This window comes from Micromys minutus, assembly GCF_963924665.1.
Source record: "Micromys minutus genome assembly, chromosome: 7".
NCBI lineage: Eukaryota > Metazoa > Chordata > Mammalia > Rodentia > Muridae > Micromys > Micromys minutus.
Window position 1 is genome coordinate 8472031 of NC_137976.1, and position 16382 is coordinate 8488412.

Genomic DNA, 16382 nt, shown 5'->3' on the forward strand with positions numbered 1-16382 from the left:
ACTAACTTTGAAGGTCAAAAGATATAGCTCGGTAAAAATGCAGGCAGGGAGTCTTTGTAGATATTTGAAGCAAGGAAGGAGGCATTGTCAGAAAATGAAAAGGGGAACTTTCTGCCACTTAGATGTACAGGGGGCAATGCGAGAAGTGGGAATTACTCTGCCGCTGTGATTGGAAGGAACAGCAAGTTTAAGAATAAAACCAATGCGACGGGCTCCACACAAAGCAACACAATAGGCACACTCTGAAGAAATAAAATTGGATTTCCAAACAGGGCTTTAAGACCATGCTATGAGCTCTATGCTACATCAAGAGGTAAAAGCTACTGGGTCTTTACATTTCCGGAGAGCCCCATAAATTCTGCACAATGGTCTAAATTGACTCACAACATGACCTCCGTAAAAGAAAAGCTGCTTCGAGGAAAAAGCTTTTTCAAAACTTTGTAGAACTTAATGAAAATAACTACTTCTATCCAAACAGATCAGGAGATGGGTTAAGGTAGACAATGAACTTCACCCCAACCCCTAACACAGCAGAGATTTCACCTGAAGCAACGAACGCTTTAGGTAAATTGTCCTCAGACACCAGGCATTTGCAGTAACTCTAACACTGTAGATGATTTTTGGAGCTTTTACTTCCACAGAGGCATCCTTTGGCCTTAAAATAAAAAGGTGGTGCCTAAGCACCAAAATGAAGATTGCTTTGTCATGGGGTAGGGGACTGTGACACCAAGAACTGTGCAGACACACACAAAAGGAGTCCCTTGGATATGTCATTGGTTTCTTTTGCCTCTCTGTGGGATTTCTCTGTTGTTTCTCAGCTAGAGTTACAAGCCATGTCACGATTGGCTGTAGCGATGTCAACTTCTTTTTTAAATTGTTGTTTTTAATTCATTTTGTTCTTTGCATTCTAATTACCCTCCCCCACCACACACACTTTCCTGCCCTCCATCCATTTTTATTAGCGCCTTCCCTACTAGCTCTTGGCCAGTGTCATGGCTTTCGGTCAGGTCATGTGACCCCATCAGTGGGCTCACAATAAAGTCAGCGTGGCCTCATTTTAAAGCTGATGCTAATGTTTGCTGTTATTAACCACCCTCACGTCAAGCCTGGGAACTAAGCTCTAAGGTATGAAGAAACAACCATTCTCCTGTGCTAGAACTGATCTATTCGGGTGCCCAGGTTCAGAGGGAACCTTGGAGTCTAATGGCATCGAGTATGATCAAGAAATCACACATAATTCCGATGAGATCACCATCCTAGCTGAACGGTAACCAGAAAATACATTTACTTTAAGTACTTTAGCTTCTGATTTGTAAGTTAATTATTTTTTAAACTTTACATTGTATATAACAATGTACATGTACATATATGTGTGATGTACAGGTGTACATTAGACTCAGTACATCTTACTAAGGAACTACACTGATTCACATTTAATAGTGTGAGAGTTAGTGGGGAAGGAGTAAAGAGCCATGCTGTTCCTCTGTTCATATGTGAGTATGTGAACTGATTTCTTACCTATTATTCTGTGATAACTTTCTGCTAATACATCCCCTGCATACGACTGTGTCACTCTCAAAATAACCCTGCAAACTCTGAGAACTCATCTCCCTGGAGCATCTGACCTACCACTGTTCTACTAGAATCTTCCAGTGATTCCTAAACCTCCCCATTGTCCAAGAAAACTAGTTCAGCTCATAGAACATTTATTAACAGGGGCTGACCTTCCCTACAGGGCTGGTTTCTCATGACTCCTCACTCTAAATCTAGGGCCCATGGAAACTTACAATGTATTTGCCACTTCCTGCCTTAGCCCAGGGGTGAGTTTTGCTTGGCCTTTGAAACCTCAGCATTTTTTTCCGACCCTTTCCATGTATTTTGGATATATGTTGTTTGCTTCCTGCCTTTCTCTTCATGAAGCTGTATGACTCTGTTCCTCACACTAGTAGGGTAGCACTGTAAACCGTTAAGATACTAACTGTTGGAGGTGTACATGTTTCCAGTCCCAGCCAAGTCTCTGATGCAGAAAAGATGCTCTTCTTTCCACGTGAGCAAAGACTAAAAGGAATAAACAAAGTCGGTTGTTTCTGGTGTGATTCTGTTTTGCCAATATCTTCACAGGACCACTCAGCAACAACTAACTTACTAGATATCTGTGCACGCTGTAGCTTCATCTAATACATAGAAAATCAACCCTTACAACCTCCAATGTAAAACCAAGCTTGAGATGTCTGAAAAGATAGTTGTCATAATTTAAGATGTCAGTGTTGTGTTGGGTGTCTTTAATCCTCACATAAGCACTGACATCATAGGCCAATATAGGTTCAGGTTAGCTATCATGCCTGGAATCTCACATCCTCAATTCGCCCTACTATATGGAAAATCCACATTCTTTCCACTGTCTGTCAGCCATATGGAGAGTTGTGGATAACAGAGGAACACAATGAAAATGGCATCCCAGCTTGAGGCATCCTCCTCCGGGATCTTCTCACTACACAAATCAGACCGATATTATAAAGCTGGGATGGAGGAAAGTCTTGAAAATGGGCACAAAGTTCTGAGTTCATTTAGAAGTAAAACACAAATAAACCAAGTGACCAAAAGTCACCAAACCTCTGAGGCCTGAAAGCCAGTCTTTATTGCATAATGAAACCACTAAAGTTGCCAGTAATTGTGATTTTATTTCTTCACATCATATTGATGCCTATATATTGTAATAGCTCTTAGGAGGGATTTTCACATCCTAATTGCTGGGACCTGTTGATGTTTTCGTATGTGACCAAACAAACAAACAAGAACCGACTAAGAAAATAACATCATCACACATGGAGATTCTGATGCAACCCCAAGCAGAGCGAGGTCCGTGCAAACAGCAGAGGTGGGGTGTGGCTTCAAGACACAGAAAAGCAAGAAGAGGCAGCTAGTGTGTCCTCAAGAGCGTCCAGGCAACCTCCAGAAAGGTCCTTCAGAACACAGGGCTCTGCCAACACTGTATCAGCCTGTATAGAAGAAGAATGGTTTGAAGCCAACAATTCGGACTCACACACCGTTGATCAGCAAAGGCAGGAGAATGGCTATTCAGGGTCAGTCTTTGGCTTCCTGCTGAGTTTAAAGCTGATTGGACTGAGAACCTTACATAGGACTTCGAGGGGAAGGGGCTGCGATTAGGATGTAAGGTTTATAAATAAATGAATTAATGGAAAATGAAAAAAATAGACATAAAGACAATGGACTATAGCAGCCATAAGAAACTAAGATTCCTAAATATTAAGAGATATAAACCATGGATGCCTTGAAAATTCAGTAATGTCGGCGGTGCACCATTTGGCCTTACCGTTTTCACAGAGGCAGAAAGAGGTAAGAGGCACATCCTTTCGGCAGCACCTAGATTAGGGTTTACACTGACCTTGGATAATAGAATGCTACGACCACTTGGATTTTTTTTTTAACTCGATCAACTGATGACTTCATAGCAACTCTTTGCTTCCTGCCCATTTAGACTGTCACCATTACAGGGCGGACTGTTTCACAATGTTAGGGCTGGGGCGATAAATGAGAATCCATAAAACAGTGAAGTGTTCCACTTCCAACTCAGTGTACCAAGGCAATGGCTCAGAATTCATGATGCGGCTGGGTAACCAGACGCTGGGTGGATCTGAGGCATCGCACCGCTGATGGGCTGGAGACCGTGGTAAGTGCTACCCAATAACACTCCACTCTTAACTGTCCTCAGGCTCGATGGGATGGCCTGACTGGGCGGATCACCTTCAATAAGACCGATGGCTTGAGGAAGGATTTTGACCTGGACATCATCAGTCTCAAAGAGGAAGGAACTGAAAAGGTAACTTCCGGGATGATGAATAAGCTAGCCGGCGAGCTCATGGAAGACCATTGTTCGTGCATTTCAGTGAAATAGCACAGGCAGGTTGGAGAATAACAAAAATGCCTCATTCTCTCGACACTGGAAGGTAGGCATGGATGGGGTAGATTATAAGGTGGAATGAACGACACTAACTACTGTTTATCAGTGTCTGGTCTATAAAGCAGCTCTGCATTGTTGTCTGTACCACCTTAAGCTCTGGCCTGGTTAGGCCTGTTTCATGAAGAATTTGCGAAGTTGGGTGTACATTTGGAACCGTCGAAATTGCAGCTGGTTAATCTATGGCAAGGCAGCCAAGGGTTACTCAGAAATTAATTTTAGCTGAACTCTATTTAGAGACTGGCGCAGAGGGATGGAATAAAAGAAAGGGAGCAAATTAACATGGCATCCTTAATTTAGGACAGATGCTAAAAACTGTCGTTTTAATGCCGGATTCTCACTTTAGGATTATTTTAGTTGGAAGTCTCAATTTGAAAGTTTGAAGTTTTATTTTATCTTGTATTTCAAGTAACACAAATGTAAACTGTTAAGTGATAATGAAGAAGTTTTGATGCTCAGTATAGTTTATGTTTTTAATTTAATATCCGTGTACCCAGGTCACAAACAGCATTATAGTTTGAGGATTTTTTTTTCCTTCAGGAACTTAAAGCCTAAAAGATTGAGAAGGTGCAAAGCAATCACCTGGACATCAGAACTCCATAGATCAGTACATTTTCATATGATAGTGACTAGCTCACAAAAAAAAAAGAAAGGAAGGAAGGAAGGAAGAAAGAAAGAAAGAAAGAAAGAAAGAAAGAAAGAAAGAAAGAAAGAAAGAAAAGTGGTACTCAATATAAAAGAGCACTTTGAAACAGCTAATTTCTTGCTTGCTTTCAAATGGTTGGTTTTATTTCTAATATAAGGTAACCTTTCCCTATCTGTTTCATTGTTTCCATTTACTGGAACACATTTTTTTTCTCCCTTGGCAGATCATAACTGCCCTCTTCCTACATACCCTATCCCTAAGCACCATTAATTGAAAGGAAGACGAGTAAGTCTAGATGTTGTAGAGAGCCATCACAGGTGTTGAGATGTTTGAGAAGAACAGTTAGCTCACAGCTTTGAGAGTACAAGTGTTTGAGGGTTTCCTACTTCAAAAGAACTTACTCTCCTTCTCCCTGACTTGAACAGCACTCTGCTGGGTTCCTCAGCTGGCCTAACAGAGCACAAAGCAGCTACCTGACTCCATAGTTGTGTATGGGACTTGGACCAGAGGGAAGAACGAAGAATATTTATTATAACCTAAGAGCTTATGGTTACTTAAGAGAGTATCTGCTTCTCTAGGCCCTCTCCTTTTTGCCTTTTTGGCTCCTCTGAGTGTGTAGAATGGACAAAGTAAACCTGCTAAGGGAATGTCTTTCCTCGGCTCAGACAGGTGATTAAACTAGACAGAGCCTCTGTGGTATCTCCACGGCTACTGATAAAATGCCCGTTGAATTACTGTTTTCCCAACAAATGCAACATCCAAGTGGATGAAAGTATTTCCTGTTTGTCTCTTATCTCTTCAACCTTTGCAACACCTCTTTTCTTCAGGTGACTTGGCCTCAGTTCCTGAGATTGCTGGTTGAGCCTTGAAGGCAGTGGGAAAAGCTAACATGTCCCTCAGGATCCAAGGGAAGACACGCCCACCCTTCCCATGCCAGCTTCTCGGGGGCTCACAGGCGAACCATTGTCCAAAGTCCATCCATTCTCTGCACCCAGCTTTCTATTTTCTGCAGACTCATAATCAAAGATGCATTCGGCATGTTTCTCTCTATAGCTTAGGAAGTGTGTGTGTGTGTGTGTGTGTGTGTGTGTGTGTGTGTGTGTGTGTAATGACTGATTTTATTTTTACCATGAATTCTTTTAACACCTTTCTTAAAGCATGGTGAATATCCTCTAACCCTGCAGCATACCAGTGAACACTCAGAAGCGCTTTAGTTTACTTTCTGCCCTGTAAAAGGGGCACCTAACTTCTGTGACACCCAGCCTGCCCTCTCACTTCCTTGTCATGCCTATTGTTGGTCCTTATATGAATTAAAATGCAAAGTCCCAAACAAGAGGTTGAGGAGTGTGACACAGACTATATATGTCAGGGTTCTCTGCTGCATTTTAATTAAGTGTGTTTTTATTTTTCCCTCTGAAACCCCAGGCCTCTGGTGAAGTGTCTAAACACTTGTATAAAGTGTGGAAGAAGGTTTGTACCCGGATAACAACTGCAGGACATTTGGGGTGGGGCGGCTGCACTCTTTCAGTCTCACCAAGCAAGGGGCTCACCAGCTGCATGCAGATTAGTGGGGGGGGGGGACTCCACAAAAGGGAGGGGGCAGGGAGACAGAGTGTCTTCACGCTAAGCATTACAGCGTTATCAAGGATTGAAGGTAGACAACTAATGGGCTAATGACTGCTGGGTGGGTGAGTATTTCTTTCCCCCTACACTAGCTTTTCCGCTGGACATGACCAGTGTCTGTGGAGACTGTAAGGAGGAAACAGTGGCAAACAGAGACAGAGGCCCATTTAGACATCCTCTCAAACCACTAAGTATTTCCCCTAAGGGTAATGAAAACAGCAGGTCTGATCCATCAGACTAGTCAGATGGCTCAGGCTTCTGAAGGCAAGGACACGTTCCTCAATGTCACCCAACTGGAAAATATGCGCCATTTTCAGAAACTCCCCTTTCTCGTGAGCTGCTGTTGCTTTATCAGGGCATACTGTCTTGATATTTATTTTAGAACGAGTTTCCAGAGGACAAATCAGCGGAAAACTTTTGAAGGGAAATGAGGTTATCTTGTAAATTTTAGCACCCACCGTTTTATAGTTTACTTTACAGGGTCATGTTGCCCGTGACTGGGCACAGATTCATATAAGCAGATGGTAGATGGGAAGAAAGTATCCCAGGGACAGGCAATTGTCACACTGTCGCCGGCCTTCCTTCTTGCCCCTACCCTCTCCCTCTCCTACTCTACTTAAAACCAGCTGCTAAAATTTCTTTTGATTGATGGATGGACTTTAAATTTACTTCAGTTCTCTCAGCTTGAATGGCCTGTCAGGCTCACTTCTGCCTTTCAAATGATTGGTCAAGTCACAGAAATGGTAAACAGTGTCTACTACTTGTGGCCAAAACATCTCATCATCCCCAATAGAACTCAGTAGAGTAACCTGAAAGTGTTCTTAAGTCATATACATACATATACATACATATATACAATATATATGTATATTGTTTTCTTAATGAACTGGAGGTGAACAAGTTTCCTCATTACTGTCACTTGGAAAGCCACTTCTTACTTGATCTTGATACTCCCAGTGCACTATGCAATGCTGAATTAATTCAAATTAAACACTCGAGAGCATAGAGGCCAGGCCCTGAAATCAGCCTCAAGGGAAAGGGGCGGACATCCAGGCAGCACTCCTCTGACATGCACATCCACATCCTGAGGAGACAACATCTGGGCCTTGCTCATCCCTGTTTTTCTTCCTCATCCTCTCTGCTAACCTTCATTGTTCATACTGTCAGCCAAATAAGCCATGGTTCACCTACTATTCCCAGGGATGGAGGCTCCAGCCCAGGGATTCATTCAAACCCAACAAACTGCACTTCTCCAAGCACGTTCTGTCTTTATGAGTTTGTTCCAGCATAGTCATAGCTCAAAACTCTCCTCAGCACCAGAACTTTATTTAAATTAACAGATAGCTCACCTGAAATTCCAGGACAGAGAGGGTGATCTATATCATATACCCCCTGCACTAAAGAGGCTCAAAATACAGGAAAAAGAAATCCGTTTATTTTTCTTTCCCATGCATGTTCTGTGTTCCTTTGACTCTAGGTTTGGAAAGTAGATCCTAATGACTCTCTCTTACATGGCCTATTTCATCACTTTCTAAAAGTCTGAATAATATTCTCTGGACACTCATTCATAAACACTTCCCAGACACCAAATGGCTACGTCCCGTGCCAGTTTGCACAATGAGAGAAGGCTTTTGCTTCCCAGTCTGAAAATTGATATTCTGCCTCCTAGACTCACTCCTCCCTGATTGCAGAGCAAGACCAACCATAAGGCCAACATCCTCGCATCTGGTTAACTGCCCAGCTCTGTCCAGCAAGCACATATCAGCGCATCACCAAGTCCTGCCTCATCAGAGACACTGACTTGCTGACAACATGGCCATTTATTTCAATTAAGGAGTAAGGCCAGGGCAGAAGCCTGGCCTTTCCTTGACTCTCTTACTGGTTTTGTTTTTACTGTAACAACTTCTGCAGAAAATCTGGCAGGAAGATCATCTCCTCTGCCTTGTCTTACCGACAAAGATCTGTGCTCTCGGACTTTGAGAGGTATCCGACTTCAGCACAGTAGCAATTGTCCCTCCACACCTTGCTTACCTCTCTACTTCTGATGGGAGACGAAGAGATGAGGCAAAGCAGGAGAGGCCATTTGTCTACGGTCTGAAGTTTTATTTTAGAAAAGAATTTTTACAGCACCATTCAATAATAGCCATTTTTAAAGATGAAAAAATATTTAAGTGCACACTTAAAGAGTAAGACTTAAGATACCTTTAAAAATGCCCAAGGTCACAAGCATATTCTCCAATGCTTGATTTAAAACTGAATTGTGTTCTTTTCTTGCTGCCTAGGTCAATGTTTAATTGCAATTATGCCCAGGGCCCACCTTGGACATAGTCTTCCCACACAGTATAATCTAGAGGAAAGCTTTGGAGAAGAAAGAATGGATCAACATGTTTAACTCGATGTGTGCTTCCTAGAAGCTAAGGTTCTGCTTCAGAAAGTATTTGAGGAGGGAATGTTGGAAAGTATAAGTCCAACTTCCCAAGGGTATGCCTCACAGAAGAAAACAGAGGCTCTCCCATCAACATAAAGACTACACACCACATCACAAGAAGCCCTGAAAGTTCTAAAGGTTCCCAAGGGTTCCCAAGGATCCCCCACATTCCTCCTCGTACCCTTTTTGCAAAGAGTTGCTCCACACAGTGCTCCATTCACCTTCATTAATCTCTTCACTTCTCTAACCCTGATTTTTATGGAGGAGAACAATAGTGTCTGTGTGTGTGTCTGTGTGTGTGTCTGTGTGTGTGTGTGTGTGTGTGTGTGTGTGTGTGTGTGTGTGTGTGAATACACTGTAGCTCTTAGAAATTTCTCAAAGAAGACATACCTCTAAGAAAATACCTGCCAAGCAAATGTTCCTGGACAATCAAAGCAAACAAAGGTGGGATGGGCCAATCACGTGCACGTAGGGTAAATTTTTAATTGTTAAAAAAAAACACACACACACAAAAAAAAAAGCACATGTGGACTAGAGAGATGCCTCAGTGGCTTCAGGACACTTGCTGGTCTTCCAGAGGACTGGAGTTCTACTCCCAACACTCACACCAAGATCCTCACACCTGCTGGAACTCCAGCCTGTAGGGAATCTGACTCCCTCTTCTGGTTCCAGGAGGTGCCCTTCCCCCCACACACACTGCAGACATTCGTAGAGACTGATGCACACATTAACGAATCTTTGAAACTAATTTTAAAAGCATTTTCTCTCCACTTTGCTGGCGATCAAACTGATGCACCAAAGGCCTCATCCACTGTCCAAGGTCATGTAGTCAGTAAACCGGAAAGTTACACGTAAGATATAAACCAAAGGAGTTAGGTATCAAGCACAGATCTCCCCTACCCATCTGATCTTGTCTGAGCGCTAGAGCCATCGATGTCCCTGATTTTAATAGTGCATTTTCTTTAAGGTTTCTGAATTGAAAAGATAGAAATCACTACCAATTCTGTATTATTTCCCACGATGAGCTTGAAGAAACTGCTGTGAAAGTCTCTTACACGCCTCACGTGATGATTCGTGCATCTCTTAACATAAAGAAGCACTTCTGCATCTGCCATCTCATTTGGTTCTCAGCATCCCCACAATATATTGAGAGGGAGTTTGGAACAGTTACATCCCGCTTAAGGTCACATGGCCACTGCCTGCCTATTTCCATCTGACTTTGAAACACATCCCTTATCCGGAGTCTGGCAGTGAGTGAGCACAGGGCTGGGCCGAATAGATCAATGTTCAGAGCTCGTTCCTGGGTCTTCTCAGATGCTCAGCAAATCGATTTATGGGTTTAGTGTCTCTTAGCAAAATTTATTAAGAACAGAAGAGTCTTGATCTTATTTTTAATTTTGAGATATTTTCATTTGCAAGGTAAGATCTCTAAGAATGGACTCAAGCCTCGCTAGAAATTTGGCTATATTGCATATACTGGTTAAAGAATTGGACGTTTAAATTTAATTTTGTATTAATTCTTTGATGTAGCATACAAAACAATGGTCTTGTATACAGGTATACTTTGTTCACCCTTCTCACTGTCTTGTCTTACTCTCCCAATGGTTCCTTATCTCACCCAAAATCATCTCTGCTTTCATGTCATACATGTGTGCATAATTTCACACACACCTTACCCAGGTGTCTGGAAAATAGTCTTATACATTGTTTTTCATCACTTCTGTTTTGATTCTGACACATCTACTAAGGTCAGGGGATTTTGGACAGTTTTGATTTGGGGCATCAGGAATGATCAATGTGTATTTAATAGGGCTAACAACATTATCAGTGACAAGGCCACTGGAGAAATTGAAGACCGTCTTTTTTAAAGGATAATGGAATCTATTGAATACCAACAATCACCACTGGCTCTCTGATTACACACACACACACACACACACACTCATATAGTCAATGAACAATAAAAATTCTTTACTGAAAGAATCAACAATCACGAGTACACAAATGACAGATAAGCAAGTAATAAATACAAAAGACACAGGGTGTTTAGGCAGAGGTATGCACTGGGTCCTACTGGGGTTCATAAGAGGAACCCCTTCTCAGCATCTGGATCTCAGGATCCATTCTTCAGTGAGGATGGCTCCTGAACTGTGCCAAACCTTCATCTCCGTAGTTTCTCCCATCTGTCTTTCCTTCTCCAACCTCCAGTCCCTCCAGCACCTACCCGTCCCTTTCGATCCCAGCAATCACACACTTTAAAGGAACTGCTGTTGTCTCTGGTGGTGTGATGTTTGCTGCCAACAGAACATGACAAGCGTAGAACTGTCCACGGCTGTGAGCTGTGTCCTCCAGTGTCCACAGCTGTACTCGACACCTGAAAATAGGTGCTCAGCAAACACACCACTTATGCCTAATATTTAAATCTTCAAAACAGCCACGAGCTTAATAACTGAAAGGAAACATCCTAAACTATTGTGGGGGCATCTTTAATCCCAGAACTTGGGAGGTAGAACTTGGGAGGCAGAGGCAGGTAGATCTCTGAGTTCAAGGCTAGCCTGGTCTTCAAAGCCAGTTCTGTTCAGGGATTCACAGATAAATCCTGTCTCAAAATAATAATAATAATAATAATAATAATAATAATAATAATAATAATAATAATAATAATAATAATAATAATAATTTAATTAAAAATAAAATAAAATGCTTTCTGCACTTATCTGAACTAGCTCAGATTTAAGCATCTACACCCTCATCATCCTATGGTCTAACTCTCCGCTACCAAGCAGTCTCACTGTGAGGCACTCGTGTCCCAGGGTGTAAGCACTGGTCCCATTCTTGGTATAGTGGGCCCTCTGTTTAGCCTAAGTGCTACTTCAGGCAACAGGCAGCCTCTGACATCGTGTGTTCTGTACAGATTGGGATTTGGAACTCCAACAGTGGGCTGAACATGACGGACGGCAACAGAGAGAGGTCCAACAACATCACCGACTCGCTGGCTAACCGAACGCTCATTGTCACCACTATTCTGGTAAGCCGTGACCTTGTGGCCTTTGATCCACATTCCCACGCTAGACCTAAAGGGATCCTTTCACTGTCTTTTCCGGGCTGGCAAGGTGCTCTGCCTATGTTCCCTTTTTTTTTAAACTCGGAGCTAAAAGCATACATTCGTACGTGCTTAAAGAACTGGAACGTAAGCGCTTGAACCCTCTCCACAGACTCTTCGTCTCTCTTCCCAGCTCCATTCTCCCTCGCTCTGCCCACCCAGGGCCACTTTTGTTCTCTGCCTGCTGAATTGCTGGTTGGTTTGACTTTAGAAAAAGACCAGGGAAGGGGATTCAGTGGGCGAAGCCAGTGAGGCTTTTTTTTTCCCCTGTGACCCCTGTAGGTCCATCAATGGTTTTGTCCCTGTCCTTCCGTAAGCACATTTCCTGCACTGTCTATTGCCCAACACCTAGGTTCCAGCTTCACTGGACGACGGCAACACTCCCACCTCCTCTGTGTCTCTACCCTGGATCTTCCTAGGGTCCAGGTATTTATTATAGGTCCGTGGATGCTGCACTGTTTCCATTCTTCCGTTGGCTCCTCTCCAGTGGCTCATACCTCTGGAAAGAACCTCGGCTTCAACTGACCCAAAGACTTGGATCCCATTGCGATCCTGATCTGATGTCCAGTTAGCTGCTGTGCACGGGCCAGCCATTTCTCTCTTCCGTTCCCCCTGGGAACTAAGGAGGCACAATCCACTGTGAACTCTGCATTCGAAGGCATGCTTTGCTTCGTTTCCTCCACGGGGTAGCGCTCAGCTATTTTTCTTTGAAGTTGTCTTGTTAGACTTACTCATCCGAAGTAAATCTGATTTGTATTTGCGCTTTCTTCTGGCTGCCATGTTTGCTGCAACCATCTTATGGAAACAAGGTTTTGGGGGAAGGGGTGTCTTGTTTTACTTTTTGTAAACAGGTTTATCACAGAGAAAAAGCTGCCTCTGCCTCCCCAGTGCCAGAATCAAACATTCATATGCCATTCCCAGCAGCAACTCTCTACTGCAGGTCTATCCAACTGTCGGTTTCCTAGAGGAGGAGCCTAAACACACCAGGAATCTCATCAGTAATGACCATAATGATATAAAACAAAACGAACTCAAGGGAGAATTCGTAAGCTTACAGATGTGCGGCAGGAAGGCGGCCATTACTTATAAGATAAGGGTTTATACCTAAGAGTATAGGAAAGCATTATCATATTTGAGGTCTAACGTGATTTCAAATAAGACTATAAGACATATAAAAGAAGAAACCCTGGAAACAGGCAACCGGTATGCCAAGAAAGTACAACCTTGGTAGTTGAAATAAAGTTAAGAAGGGGACCGGGAGGAGTGGAGTGGGTGGGGGCTGAGGTCGGGGGGTAAAACGAATCAACAAATAAATTAATAAAAAAAATAACCCTTTAAAGATTTTTTTTTAACAATCCTCACTGTGAAATGTTAATGTAAATGTGAATTAAAAAGAAAAGGTTCTTGTAAAATACAAATTTCATTTCCCAAGGAAGCATAAAAATCAAAATATTTAGCATACATGATGTTTGAAAATGAAAATCCTATGTTTGCTGGTCTTCATTTCTCCTTTATAAATAGACAGTCATAGGCCAAAGCCTAAGGCAAGTGGAATTCTACAAAAGAAGCCCAGATATGCTCACAACCGAAGAAGGATGTGGGACCCAAGTGTCTTCTGAGATTTTCTATCTTTGCAGATTCAAAATTTGAACGTAATTATGTCCCTGTCACCCCATCCACTAACCCTCTGTCCTACCACAACAGCGAAAGAAACCACTGCCATCTAAAGGGGCAGGGAAGAAAGGAAAACAGGATAGCTTCTGTATCCGTGAAGCTTAGCAGAGGCAGGAATCTTAGCAACTGACTTCGATACTTTCCACTCTTAAAAACCCACTTCGCGTGTCACGTGTTTTCAGGCTCTGGCGGAACTCTTTCCTTCTCACTGTAACAGAGCTTCCATGCCTGGTTTGTTTCACTTAGGAAGAGCCCTACGTGATGTACAGGAAATCCGACAAGCCCCTGTATGGAAATGACAGATTCGAAGGCTACTGTCTGGACCTGCTGAAAGAGCTGTCAAATATCCTGGGCTTCCTTTACGATGTCAAACTGGTTCCCGACGGCAAATACGGAGCCCAGAACGACAAAGGGGAATGGAATGGGATGGTTAAAGAACTCATCGACCACGTAAGCAAAAACACAGCTGACTGTTCGGAAAACGTTCTGAGGGGAGAAGGAAAGGAGGAAAATATAGTTATTTCCATTTCAGAAGAAAGGTATTTGGTATCTCATGTTTTTACACACACACACACACACACACACACACACACACACACGCACACGCACTCATGCTTGCTCACACGCACACACACATGCACATACACACACACACTTCTTACAAGAAAAATAAAATAACCTAGATCTGAAGTTTACTCGTGGGTGAAAATAAAAGTTGAGGATTAAAATTTATGCATTCACCCTTTATGCCAATGACTAAGCTTGAGAGGTTTTCAATTAAATAGGGAATTCTAGGAGCTGGGACTTGGGACTAAGAGAAAAATTTCATCTTGTCACCTTATATTCAACCAATTTTTCCTTCCTCCCTTCTCTAACATGCCCTTGGCAAAAACATTATCTGGTAATTTTAGTTTATGAATGACAATCTTGCTCTCTGTCTCTGTCTGTCTGTCTGCCTGTCGTCGGCCCTCCCCCTCCCCCACTCTCAGGGTATGGGTTCTGTGGGAATCAGTCTGCACATTACACAGACCCTTACCTCAGCCCTCCATATTTTCTGGTTTCTCTATAATAATAAATACTATAATATAAATAAAATTAGCTCATGCCAGATGCTTCTTGCACCAAAAGCACTTGTAGCTGAGATTAGGAAGTAGGGATACTCAGGAGAAGGCTAGTCACTTGCAGCTGACCATTGGCACTTGCTTTTACAGAGAGCTGACCTGGCAGTGGCCCCTCTCACCATCACCTATGTTCGGGAGAAAGTCATCGACTTCTCCAAGCCCTTCATGACCCTGGGCATTAGCATCCTTTACCGGAAGCCCAATGGAACCAACCCCGGTGTCTTCTCCTTCCTTAACCCCCTGTCTCCAGACATTTGGATGTATGTGTTGCTGGCCTGCCTAGGAGTCAGCTGTGTACTGTTTGTGATTGCAAGGTAAGTTTGATTGTACTGAACCCATGACAATGACCCAGCATTCACAGATTTCAAAAATTCACATTAAAAGTGCAATTTTAATTTTGTTCATTGTTGCTTTTTTTTCTCAGGGTTTCTATAGAAATCTGTTCCGTGCATTGAAAGCTAATTATCCATAGAGATACATTTTTAAAGAAAGAAGATGGTCCTTTGTAGTAATTTAACTTTTTCTATACTTCAGTTCACATAAGATTACTATTTGTCCCATTTTCCATGGAATAAAGGACAAAAAAAAGGCAATGGATCACCTGGGACAGCTAAAATTTTCCTAAAATAATAATAAAATAATTTTTAAGATAATTTTGTTTGGGAATAATTGAATAAGCCAAACAGAAAAACGAGGTAGCTGGGAATCACCACAGCAAATAAACAACGTGGGGGGAAATTTAAAGATGCTGAGGCCGATAAGGATGGAGTAACACACTTTAAAATTTCTGTGATATGCTTCTTTAAAATCATTAGAAGATAAACAATAAAATAAATAATAAATAATAAAACCGTGGAAGTAACACTGCAAAGAAATTACATGGTGAAGTTTGATTGATTGATTGATTGGCTGATTGGCTGGCTGATTATTGATTCATTGCTTGTGTGCACGAGAAGCAGTGTAAGGCCTTATGTGTGCTTAGCAAGCCCTCTACCACTTAGCTACACCCTTAAGCCATGACAAAGGCTTTATGATGCTCTGGGAGTGCTTCATTGTCTTCCAAGACTAAACTCCGTCCTCTATATGTAACCATTATGCTTTATACAAGTCTTCTAGAGCTTTATATTCTTCTCACTAGAATATATCTAAACTCCTTTTGATATTGTATTTGAAACCACTATTTTATTTTTCTATGCCTCTTGAAATCTTTGATAGCTCTGGATAAAGTACATTTCAAAGTTTCTTTTATTTTTTTATGTCTTGTAGGTGTTTTCAATCTTTTTTACAAAAGTTGGTAAATTTTTCCCCTAATCAATTTTTGTCTTCTCTCCAGGGATTTATAAGATAGCTGTCACTTCGTGGTAGCTCTTTACCATTGTCCATTGTCCAGTTTTGATTAATGTCAATTACAAAGAATGCTTGGGAAAATACCCCAAGCAGAAAACCTACAGAATATCTACAAGAGTCCAATGGAATAAGTGACCTCTGATGTGTGGCAGCTGTTTAAGCTTCCAAAGGGACTAAAGTCTGGGTGTTCTCAACATCTTGTAATATGTGCAATTGTCAAATCTCAAATTTTGTTTTTTGAAATAGTGGTGAAAATTTTCTTTACACACATGCACACACACACACACACACACACACACACTATCATCTTCAAATTTTCAATCATGTCACAGTCAAGGACCATGTTCAAGATAATTTAAAACCTCCTTGAAAATATTTTTTTAATCAGTTATTAACCTTTGGAGATTTGTCACCATTCCCGGATGAAGTTATATTGATTTGGAATAGCCATAAAATAATGA

The 16382-nt window shown here is 42.0% G+C and overlaps 1 protein-coding gene across 12 annotated transcripts in view; it reads left to right on the forward strand.

Moving 5' to 3' along the window:
* The window catches only part of GRIK1 (glutamate ionotropic receptor kainate type subunit 1), a gene marked incomplete at both ends in the record, with an annotated part of 363486 nt that overhangs the window by 304382 nt on the left and 42722 nt on the right, over positions 1–16382 (forward strand). For 6 of the 12 annotated variants that reach the window (XM_080918956.1, XM_080918959.1, XM_080918953.1 and 3 more), the window contains 4 exons: positions 3734–3841; positions 11591–11704; positions 13700–13903; positions 14665–14888. In XM_080918956.1, the coding sequence (XP_080775082.1) occupies positions 3734–3841; positions 11591–11704; positions 13700–13903; positions 14665–14888 (650 nt within the window). Of the gene's footprint in view, positions 1–3733; positions 3842–6050; positions 6096–11590; positions 11705–13699; positions 13904–14664; positions 14889–16382 lie in introns of all 12 variants that reach the window. The other 6 variants (XM_080918952.1, XM_080918957.1, XM_080918962.1 and 3 more) reach the window with 2 other exon arrangements.